The sequence below is a fragment of the Scyliorhinus canicula genome, chromosome 1, assembly GCF_902713615.1.
Source record: "Scyliorhinus canicula chromosome 1, sScyCan1.1, whole genome shotgun sequence".
Taxonomy (NCBI): domain Eukaryota; kingdom Metazoa; phylum Chordata; class Chondrichthyes; order Carcharhiniformes; family Scyliorhinidae; genus Scyliorhinus; species Scyliorhinus canicula.
Genome location: NC_052146.1, coordinates 98355624 through 98367861, shown reverse-complemented (window position 1 = coordinate 98367861; position 12238 = coordinate 98355624). Strand labels below are relative to the sequence as shown.

The window sequence follows — 12238 nt, the reverse complement described above, 5'->3', positions numbered from 1 at the left end:
CTAGTTCTTATGTTCTTATGTTCTTAACAAATTTAAAGGCACTTCAAAAAAGCTCCCTGTGTCAATATTGAAAACGATGAACGTTAATGGACCTAGTACAGAGCTCTGCCCACAATTGGGTATCATTTATTTTTGACACTCTAGTTAGAGATATATTGTATTGTATAACATTCAAGTGCAAATAAAGCTCGGAATGTACTAATTTAGATACATTAAAAACTGAAATGATAAGAAAATCACCTTTATTTTATTTTACAAAATAAATTTGTTTTTACAGGCTCATGAGTATGATAAAATCAGAATTTCAATAAAAGTACAACTGGAAAAATTAAAACATCAACATTTGCAAGCAGAACTTAGTGACCTTAAATAAGCACCTGCGATTTTACTTCAAACAAATTATTTCCCAATATATTGTACCCCCTTCATTAATTTACAGAACTGGAGTCCCATTGACTGCTTTGTAACTCAGTAGTACTTTTAAATGGGAGTGCAACTAGAGCATCAAAACTACCCTGGAAAAAGGGATGCCTGGAAATAATAGTGAGGGATACTTGGCATCTTTAAAAAATAAATCTTACACATACTCTCACTGTTATTTTAAAACTTTAGCTAGGGTACACTGTACCTTATTTTCCAACAAAGATCTAGTCTGTTGTGTGCTCTGCTGAAAGTCAGGAGCGAACCCATACCCTGTGGCTTATTCAAGTTTGTACGCTCGGGTTGGAGGTGGATAAGGCGAAACTACACCAATATCCTAACACTCTATTGTCCTGACTTCCACTTTTTCCTTTATTTTGATAATCTTAAAACTACAACAAAACACAAAAATTGTTAAGGGTCAGTAATGACTGTTTTAGCTGGGCTGGGGTTAGATTTGGATCAAAAAAAAGATGATTACAGGTACTCAGCAATATCAAAATGTCTTGGCTTATATGTACATATACACACGCAAAATGTAGTGAATAAACCAGTACTGTATCAGACTGTAAAAACAGTAGTCATAAAATCGACAAACTTGCTTCAAAAATGTCATTTTTCATGAAAAAATTAATCCAGATCCTTGTGTCAGGACCTTTACATTTGTGTTAGTGGGTATTTGAACTTTTTAATCCCTAAAACTCAAAATTGCAAAAAAGTAACAATGGATGCAAAGAAATGAGTTATAAGGCACTTTCCAGTGTTGAGGTTCGCACAATGTTTATGAACTTGTTGGGGTCTAAGGTGTCATCAGAACCCTTTGGTTGTGAGACTACCACGCAGCTTTCCTCTCTGGCTATCCTACTCCTATATACAAGTATATTTTAATCCTTAACTGTGAATAAGTTATTTGGACAGCCCTAACTCTGAAATTTTAGGATCTCAATTTTTGAAAAATAAGGAAGAACATTTCTTCTGAAATCACTGTTTTGCTTCAAACTTTGCATAAAACAACAAGAGGATGCAGCATTTATTAAATCTGTCACAGTAAGAACCATATTAAACAAGAATTATGCAGGAACCAGAAAACCTCGAGAACCAAGGGATTTTAAAAAAAAATCCCATGATGTTGCTGATCATCTGGATCTAGCTTTACAGTAGCAATATTAATCTGCTAGGCTATGGCTGAAGCAGGGATGTCAGATGCAACGCTGTCCAATGGTTGCCAATGGCAATTCATCAGGGCATCATAGAACTCTTCACTCTGTTCCATGAACTGTGCATTTGCTTCTTCAATATCCAAGTGAGGAACTGGATCTGGAAAATAACAAAGTATGACAGTAGCGCTTCAATACATACTGTACACAATGGAGAATATGCTTTACTTTACAAGTCACAGAAACCCAATAACTCAAATAGTAAAAACTAAATACTGTGAAAACCTGAGGCCAGTGTGGTCAAAACTTTATATCATAAATCACATTCATCTCATAATTCTTTTCCCTTTCTTCTCACATTTGTTTGTAAGTATATCCTCTGCTTTTCTGAATTCCCACAATTGTCAGTTGAGAATCTGAATCTTTTCTTGCTATCTCTCGGTTTAACTTATTTTCATGTGCACTGTGCTTCTTGCTTTTGCTAACCTTTTAACCATATCTCTTTTAGTTAGGAATGTAAAAACAAGAGTATGCCTTATGGCTCATTCAGCCTATGGTATACTGTGTTAGTCACAGCATCGCCACCTTTTTAATTCTACCTGCCAGTTCTCTTAGCTTTACTCGCTATATCTTCTGAGATTCCCAGAAACTGATTCAGAAAGACTGTGGCACTGGGGTGAGGAGAAAGTGTCTGTGGAGGAGGGTGAGCAGCATCCAATGGATATGACAAAATATAAACTGGAGAATTTGACTCCAAAGTTTTCCTTCTCCATAATTATTCCCAGAATATGCTCCCCCCAAAAAACCTTTCTGTCCCAATTGTCAATGAAAATTCTTATTTCCTATTCTTCGGTAACCTTGTAAACAAACCTCTTATAGAGCTGTCTAAATATATTTTATAAACTAGGCATTTAACTACCCTTTTAATTTACAAAATATAATCAAGGGTTTAATTACAAATGGTGGTGCAATTATCTTCCTGGTAAAGTTGCTAGCACTGAGAGGGTCACTGAAAAAAAAAAGAAACTGACTTCAGATTAAATACAGCAAAACAAGCTGCAAAGTGGAGATGTAGTCTTATTAAGAACACAAGATCATTTTTACACCTCATCATTTTGTTGCTGCAAGAACCAATGAAACAGTTGCAAATCTAACAGACCATAGCAATACTTCAATACTTCATTTAGTTACCATGGTAGTGTCACTGTTAATGTTAAGATCTGTTGCATTATTGTACACCTACTCATAGTTAGGCCAAGTGACTTCGCACAATGGAATTTCTACGCTTGTGAACTGCACCAGAGCAGCTTTTCCTCTGCTCGCGACTCTCCATTGCTCACCAAAATAGGTATACTGAGGCCAACACTATTTGTATGTTTTAGGATGCCTGCAGCTGTGGTGCATGCCTGGCTGCCTCTTGTACTACTAAAAATATAGCAACATTGGACCCTAATGCCAAAAGATAATGCAGTGATGCTACATTTTCAAGTGGACAATATGAATATGCTGGCCTTTATTTGTCAAATATATTCAACATTCACCGTAAATCCTGGTGGAAAATTTCAAGACATTGAGTGGTTGCCGGCTCCTCCCATTTATTCCACTTCCCTCCCAATGTTTCACTTGTCACCCGAAATGTATGCTATGGCTCACTGGGTAGCACTCTTGGTTTTGTGTTCCAAGTCTCACTCCAGGGACTTAGTGTAAAATTTAGACTGTCACTCCACTGCAGAACTGAGGGAGCATGGCACTGTCAGCGGTACCGCCATTAAAAAGAACAGAACAATGTGTAGAGTTGTGGGGAAAGAGTGGGACTGAATACCTGGCACTGGCCTGATGGACTGAATGGTCTCCTTCAGTGCTTTTAGGTTTATGAAATTAGATGATGAAACAGAAGAACTGCTCTGTGGAATGAAGCAGAATATGTTGCTCAGTATGTGTAATTCTTGATAAAAATCAGGGAGGCAGTGAAGATATTGGTTTCTGAATGTTAAGTCACTTGTCTCCAAGTGCTTCCCCTCACACACTACCAGTTTTATGCCTCCTAACTTGAATCTGTCCTCAGCTTGAGTTTCACTCACAGCCAGACCTTGGCCCTCTGCTTCATGCTCCAGTGTTGTGTGGGTTCGTAAAAATTGGCAAAAGAAATAAACTAAGCAAACAACATATTTTACTTCACGTGTTTTTTTTTTTTTGAGGTGCACAAGGAAACCCTGGAGGATTTTGCAAGGCACAAACAGATACACACCTTGTTGGAGGGGGTAGATAAGGAGGAGGGAGAACGACCCTCCTGAGCAGGGGCCTAAATCTTATTAAGGAAGAGGTGGACATCTTAGAGAACAGCTGCCCTGTGTTACAGTGTATTCTCTGAGTCACAGTGAAACAGTAGCATTATTTTAAAGTCGGAGACACAAACACCACTGCCTTATAGTGCCTGACTGCTCTGCCACCACCCTGTGCCAGAAGTTCAGAATTGCAGTTTCCTTCCAGAACCAAATTAAAAGTTCAAGATGCTGGGTAGAGAAAAAAATTAATGTTTGATTGGACGATTCTGTAATGCAGTCAAATTTAAAAATTTGCTGTAAATTTCTGGACCATGTAACCATTTGCTGTGACAGCCAGTGGACAGCTGTAGACACTGAAACTGTACATGTAATCTACTGTTCTCCATTAGTGTCTTCAACAAAGGTGTTGCTTTGTAAAAGTGAAGAGGGCCAGACATAATTGTTGTGCCATCAACCACTGATTGAATCCCATTCATTGTGAACATGTGAACTGAGAATGCTTTCTAAGCAACTCTGTTCGATGAAATAATCTGTTCAGATTTACTGAAACCCCAGGCATTGTCAATACAAGAAAATGGGCCCATCATGATACTGTGTGGCTTTAACAACTTGCCTTACATCTAAAAGGTTACAACTTTAAAGTCACGGGGATCCTGGACATCCAGCCACTCATGACTCTCCCACAAAGCCTTTAGTGGGGGGCACCGGAAGTAAAGTTTCTCATTGGAGACATAAACTTACATTGTCTCGCCAAAGCAAATGCGCCCCTTGTCAGCAGAACATGGAACAGCACTGGTGATTGTAGTCGTGGAGAAGTCCTTGGCTCTGTCCACCCCATCCTCCTGGCTGAAGGAATATACCCGGAAAGGAGAGGCCTTGAGCAGGAAGAGGCATATTCCCATGATGCACTGAGCCAAATAAGCATAATCAGTGCATTAATGAGGCAGTTCCAGTAAAGATCCCTTACAACGCACAGGAGCTCTATTTGGCCAGCATGGCGGATGCTATGCCCATTGTCTTATAATTACTTTTCAATTTATTTTTATCCTTATAGAAATAGCTTTAAGTAACTGCCAAGAATTTCAGATTTGAGAACATTTTTTTCATGGTTTTTATGCAAAAATTTCCCAATGATAATGTATTTTTATCCAAATAGTTTTACAGATTACACTTAACACTGTTAAAATACAGCAGCACTGAGCCATACAGGTCCAAGATTCAATCTCAGTCTGTGGTGAGTTAGTTAATCTGAGCCAGGGTTACAGTCAGGGTGCCAAAACCAGCCTCCCTAGTTAGAGAGGGGAAAAATCAGCCAAGGTTTTCCACTCCTAATAATTACCCAGTGCCTCTTGCTGAAAGGTGTGTGTGCGTGTGTGGACAAAAGGATTGTGCTTAGTAGTGACATCCCCATGCCTGAACAGCCTATCCAGGTTCACACATTATGAAAACCTACTTGGATGAGGTACCATTGGGTGGCTGGTGCCCAAGGGACTGCAGTGCAGTCAGTGACTTTGGGAGAAATGGAAGAAAAAAGGGGAAAAAAACAATTGCCAAAGGTACTTTTGTATACGAATGTTAATTCAGATTTCACAATGGAAGTTCCACCCTTTTTGAAACATTCAATTGTCGCAGTGTAGGTTATACAATAGTCCTGTACTAAACTTGTTCACTAATAGTGCGTACAAATATTCATGGCGCAACAGTAGTGACAAAATCGATTTCAGCAGACATGGATATTTCAACCCAATGCAAAATAATGGCCAATGGCTGTGTAACATCAATTTTCTGTTAGTGGGTGCTTGGACATATTTCAGAATCAAACAGTGGCTCGGTTTTTCCTGCAATGGGGACATCAGAAACATAACTATAAAATCTCACTTTTGAGTGTTTGGATCTCGCAGTTAGTACCTTCCTACATATTTTTCTGTTACTTTAATCATAACGTGCCACAGCAGATCTGAAGCGCTGCAGAAAATGGCCGATCTTTATCTTTTAACGCTTCCAAGTAGTGACCAAACATTGGAAACCAATAGGACACCCGCCTGTATATTTGGAAAAATGCTTCCTGCGATTCTGTGATCTTATTGTGACATTGGAATTGATCATTATTATAGTGTTATTATGTATCTTCTTATTTAAATCCATTGCTGATGTCATCAGTAAGTGCTGCAACATCATTAGTTGTTGTTGCTTGTATATATTCATATTTAACTGCCGTTAGTTCTAATTCTATCCTGTTACTGGTATTTTGATGTTTAACTAGCTGTTCCTGTTTTTGAGTCCATACTGTATTCTAAATTTCATTATTTTTATATATTAAAGATTAACTTTAAGATTAACGCATTTTGATTACCTTTTTGAGGTCAAGTTACCACATCTTTTTGCCGATAAGAATTAAAAAAATTTGAGTTTCAGCAAAGTTTTGATAAGTTTACCAACGGAAGACAAGTTAACAGCACCATGGCTGTGTTAGGGTCTATCAATGAGTTTCTGGAAGAGAACGAGAACTAGATGAATATGTGGAAAGGTTGGAACAACTTTTCTTTTCAAATGGAATTGTAGATGAGGCTTATTCAAAATCCCAAGCTCTCAGTAATTGTACAACATTTCAAATTCCATAGTAATTTTTGGAAGATGGGACATTGCGCCAGCTCTCTGAACATGGCAGCTTTGAGGCCATTTTGGAAGACATGCTTTGGGACAGATTAGTTTGTGGCATTAACAAGGACAGCATTCAGCGACGTTTGCTGCGAGAAGCCATACTTATATTTAAGAAGGCTCCAGAAATTTCTCAGGGTGCATGGAAATGGCTGTCAACAATGCAAAAGATATTCAGAAGACCATTCCGACACACTCAGGCAGGTGCACTGCATCAAGTAGAAAAATAAGCTGCAAGTAAAAAGATGAAGACAGTGGAGTGTTTTAGGTGTGAAGGGTCATTTTATGCAAATCACTAAGTTTATGGACGCTGTCTGGCACCAGTGCAACAAGTAGGGGCATTTAACGAAGAAGTGCCGGGGTACTAAGAGAAAGTCAAAGGCTGAATAAGGAACTTCAAATGCAAGGAAGCCTCAGTCGGTGGCACATCGCTTAGAAAACTCAGGCCAGACAGAGGAGCACTATTAGGATATATTTAATATGAGTGAGGGGCAGAAAGACAGAAAATCAAGATGTAGGTGGACACAGGAGCCTCTGCATTGGTAATCAATGAGGAGACCTTCAGGAAGATTTGGGGCTTTAAGCAGGCACCAGCCCATATTCAGGCACAAATCAACCTTCGGACATACACCAGAGAGACCATACCATTGCTTGGAGCATTAGAGTTGGACACTGAATGTAACAGCCAAGAAACGAGAGCACAGCTCCAGATGGTAAAGGGGCATGGGCCCAGACGACTAGGATGCGACTAACTCAGGAAAATTCAGTTGAACTGGGGTGAGATAAAGTACACAAAAATTATCCTGAGGTTTTCAAAAAGACGAACTGGGTACATTGCAGGGCAGTGGAAGAGAAAGTTTGAAGGATTAAGGAAGCTCTGTAACCCAGGTATGTGGTCGAGCTCAGGTCATTTGTAGATTTAATAAAGCCTTATTATAGTAAAGTTATTTGTAAATCCTCATTCTTGCTTTCTCAAACCGAAGATAGTGCTCTTTGCCACGAAAAGTGGAGCAAGTGCTCAGGTTCAGGCACCAAGCGTGGAGTATCTAGGCCACGGAATCACTGCATAAGGCTTATCTCATATGGAAGAGAAAGTTTGAGTGATTAAGGAAGCACTGGAGCCGAGGAATGTGGTCGAGGTCAGGTCATTTGTAGGTTTGATAAACTATTATGGAAAGCTTTTACCAATCCGGTCTGCAATGTAGGCGCCACTGTATCTACTTCTGCACAAAGAAACAAAACGGAAGTGGAACAGTAGAAACCTTTCAGAGATGTGAAAGCTCTGCTGCAATTGAAAAATCTGATACTCCATTTTGATCCACTCTGGTAACTTACTTTGTTGTGCGATGCCTAACTCTACGGTGTCGGGGTGCCACTTTCTCATGTAATGGAAGACAGGTCTGAAAAACCCATTGATTTTGCATCTGGAACGCTGAGAAAGACTGAAAAGGGGTATTCAGAGTTGGACAAGAAGGCCTAGCTATCGGTTTTGCAGCAAAAATATTCTATCAGCACCTCTATTGAAATGAAATGAAAATCGTTTATTGTCACAAGTGGGCTTCAAATGAAGTTACTGTGAAAAGCCCCTAGTTGCCACATTCCGGCGCCTGTTCGGGGAGGCTGGTACGGGAATTGAACCATGCTGCTGGCCTGCCATGGTCTGCTTTAAAAGCCAGCTATTTAGCCAAGTGTGCTAAACCAGCCCCTCTGTCAATTGTCAATCGTATTGACAATTGTTCACCACATGTACCAACCACAAGCCATTGATGAGCCTTTTCAGTGAGTTAAGACTCACTGAAATAAATTCTAAGAGCACAAAGGAATTCACCATAGTCAACATTGAATGGACCCTTTAAAATAAATTAGACTCTTTTTGTAAGCTCCTGGGAGCTAGGCAAATGAGCTCAAGCCAACTGGGAAGCAAGAACAACCTATCTAGGAGCATAAAACACCTCACTGCTAGGTGAACAGAGTCATTGCTTTTAAGCCAATGAAGCAGCAGCATGAGAAATTACACTAATCCGGGAAAACTGTGATCGTTATTGAATTTAATGGGGGTGTAGTATAGTAATTAACAATGAAGCAATGCAAGGTACCAGGAAAATATAATGTGGCAGAAATCACTTTCTCCATAATTTTCTCCTAATTTTGAACCTTTCATGTATGACTGCATCATAAAGGTGAAATGCCCAGGAAAATCTGAGCCAGTGTCTTTAGGGATTTTCTTTTAGTGTTAGGAAAACAAAGGTAGTTTTAAGGTATTTATATTTCTACTGGTAAACATTAAAAATAAGGTACAGTTTAAAGTGGGTTTAATTTAATGTTTCTGTGCCTGGAAGGATAAAATCTATAGTTAGACTCCTGCTGCACAAAAGTGTTCCGATGAATGGGGTTAGTTTCATTTCCAACTGTGATTCTATTGTGCTTAGAGAGGGTCATGGCATGAAGATAGAACTTGCATGGGTTGCTCAGTAACTGGGGGCCCTTGCAAGGATAAAAAAAACTCTTATGTTTTAGTTTTTGCTGAATTTGTGGATAGTTAGAGACAGGACCACAGGGAGTGAACATCTCTCAACTGTGCCAGATGAAAGACTGGACAGAATGGTAGCTGCAAAGAGTTGGACTTCCTAAAGTATAAGTTGCAGTCCCGATTACCAGGGAATTGGGACAGAAAGAATGTTTAATAGGACTGGAGTGAAGTGAACTGAGACCAAAGTATTGTTCAGAATAATTCAAGGAAGAATAAACAAAGTCTTGAGTTAAAGAGACAATTACAGTAACCAGATTTAAAGTGGGATAGCAGTCTTCAAAAGGTAAATCAAACATCTGGTTCCATTAGAGCTTGGGAATTCAATGTTAAAATAATTGTGAACCGTTTGGACAGCAATCAAGATAAAGAAAGCCGTTGTTGTAAAATCCTGGACTGGATTCACTTTGGAGCGGAAACTTTGTTTAAAAAAGTGTCATTTGGGAAATGTGGTCTGGATTTTAGAATGCAAACCACTAAGGGAAATCATAATTTAAAAGATTTAAAAGTGTGACTTTGAAAGCAGAATTTGAAATCACCCATGTGGAAGCTGGAGTTCAATGAGCCAAGTACTTTTTCCCTCATGGTATAACAATCATCTGGGAGTGGGGGGAGAATTTGAGCAGAAATCCAGGCATTCACTTGGGTTCAGAGAGGTGTGTGTCTTGCCAGTCATCTTGTGTGCTTAAAAAGGAGTTTGTGTTAATGTGAACATTGTAGATTAAGATACACTTTCTATTTTGTATTTATCCTAAAACCTGTGTGTAATTGTATCACAATCCAATTTTCTCATGTTTAATAAATGACTTTCCTTGCTGTTAAAATTAAATAACAGTTCTGTGACTCTGTTTCTCCACGTTTTATAAATAAAAGTTACGGTCTTCTGAGCCACGGTTCCTTCCTGGGATTTTCTTGACCAGTTTAACATCGACTGGGATCGTAACAATTGTTTAAAGAGGGAGCAATATCTAATCAACACCTTGTCAGAGGTCATGCTGATGTAGTGAAGGTTTGCAGCAAACAATAGCTTAGCTTGGGAACAGGTTCAGGCAATTCTACTTGCCTGGCTGAAATGATTCAAGAGTATCCAATCGATCTCTATTCACACAAAAGATATGAAATTCATTCCAATTCTGAAGAGATTACAATTAATTACAAAATTTAAGAGGTTAAGAAGGAATTAAGATGAATAAAGTAAATAGGAAAATACTAAAGGGTGAAAGAATGAAATTAGAGTAGGCAGCTCTGATGTGGAACTAGTGCCAGCAAATATAATGGGAGAAACAGCCTTTGTCCGTACTGAAACATGAGAAGACTTAAAAAAATATATATATTAAGTTCACACATGGAAAGTGAGAATGGAGAAAAGTAAAAATGATGGGAATCACAGATTAAAATAAAAGTACGAAGGGTGTGGGCCTTCGTATGGACTGCTGTATATTAAATACCTTCTGAACTACTCCTTAAACTGTACTAACCTTAAATTTTAACCTTAATGTAAGAAAACATACAGATCAAGCCAAGTGCAGATTCACAGAAACCGGCTCTGTAAGTTTTCATATAACTGTGTCCGAACACTGAAGAGAAATTTTGAATTTTTGTACTTACCTTCCAATGCATCATCTCCGACTTCTTCGTAATTCTGCAAACAAAATGAGTCATTATAAATTAGTGCCTTTGTTTTAAAATCTGCAAATTATACTATCCTGGAGCTTACTTTTTCCCTCTGCCACCTTTCCACAAAAAATATGTTTGGAATGATACTACTAATGATCATTTAGAATGAAGAGGCCAGTGAAGCTATTAATTAACATTAACTTAAAAGCAATATAACAATTCCATCAACAGGCAGGAGAGGCTAGAACTGTGCAGGACCAAAACTTTTCATTGAGGTCAAAGGCAAGACTCTAGGTGACCAAAATTTGTAGCTGCTACAAAATATCTAGAAAGGGTCAAGGAAGCAATGAAAAAACAAAAGGAAAATAAGTAGATTAGATGAGCAGGAAAACGTAGCTTAATGTCGCACACAGCTTGAACCCAATTCACTGCATTTTTAATCACCAAAGCATTCAATCAACTTTACATTGTTCACATGCTTAACAAGTGCAGTGAAGGCATTTTGTTGGGTCTTCTGAACCAAAACATACAAAGAAAACGTACAATAAGAACTGTTATGTATAATACCACACCTATACGAAGAAAGAGATTTCAAGGTTCTCTCCACACTTAACACAGACAACACTAAATAAAGATATGATAAAATAAAACATGTCTCTTTATTTGAGGCCATAATTGCAGCATTAACAAAATGCTTGTTGGCAAGCTGTTTAAATATGGAACTTAAAAATAGGGCCTACACAACTCACTTATACTTGCTGCACTCGTGACTCACTTGCCTTCCCAATATTGGAATAAATTCCATACTGAACAATGTGTCGAAAATAGTTTCAATTTATACTTTTGCGCTTTCATAATTTCAAATTGCCTCAATGTAGATTATTTTCCTCCAAACCCCAAAATTAATATGCAGCCTATGAGTAGATGGGGAAAACTTGCATGAGGTAGGCCGCAAGGACAAGATCAACCTTCAGCAAAAGAGTCTTCAACTTGTAAAAATTAAGTAGAGGGCTTACCTAGATGAAACAAAATATTCTTTATGGCACAACTTTGACCATGAGACATTGTTGGTTGGTTTTCATGAAACTTGTCAAACATAACGCAACATATATACAAACTGTGGCGTGACAGAACTGGTGACTTCTGACTACAGATTTTCAATAACTTTACCTGCATGGTACTTTGAGTATAGCCATATTGTTGATAGCTGTAGCTATAGCTACCAGTGTACTGATCATATCCCCATTGAGTATAGTAGTTCTGGTATGGCTGGTAATACTGGTTATAGTTGTAGGTATATGTCTGGCTATAGTCTGGTGGCTTTACTACACGATTTCTGAAAGTTAAAAGTAAATTCATTTGTTACAACAGGACAAAGGAATACAGTATTATAGACAGTAAATAGCCGAGATCTCTAACAAATATAGTAACCGATGACTGCATGTTCTCGTTACCAAAAAGAAGCAAGCAAGCAAATGCATTTTAACAGTTGCAACTAAGAAAGCCTAAAAAACAGGTTCTTTTAGTTCAGTGGAGATTATAATTTTACCCTTTTGGAACTGATTTAATTTTAA

The 12238-nt window shown here is 38.4% G+C and overlaps 1 protein-coding gene across 5 annotated transcripts in view; it reads right to left on the bottom strand.

Moving 5' to 3' along the window:
• Positions 1–225: 225 nt before the first annotated feature.
• Positions 226–12238, bottom strand: part of LOC119965351 (tRNA selenocysteine 1-associated protein 1-like) — a 28718-nt gene continuing 16705 nt past the window's right edge. For 2 of the 5 annotated variants that reach the window (XM_038796006.1, XM_038796016.1), the window contains exons 7-9: positions 11835–12000; positions 10656–10689; positions 226–1737 (exon numbers count right to left, since the gene is read on the bottom strand). In XM_038796006.1, the coding sequence (XP_038651934.1) occupies positions 1595–1737; positions 10656–10689; positions 11835–12000 (343 nt within the window). In that variant the 3' untranslated portion in view covers positions 226–1594. Of the gene's footprint in view, positions 1738–2534; positions 2587–4603; positions 4771–10655; positions 10690–11834; positions 12001–12238 lie in introns of all 5 variants that reach the window. The other 3 variants (XR_005460494.1, XM_038796025.1, XM_038796039.1) reach the window with 3 other exon arrangements.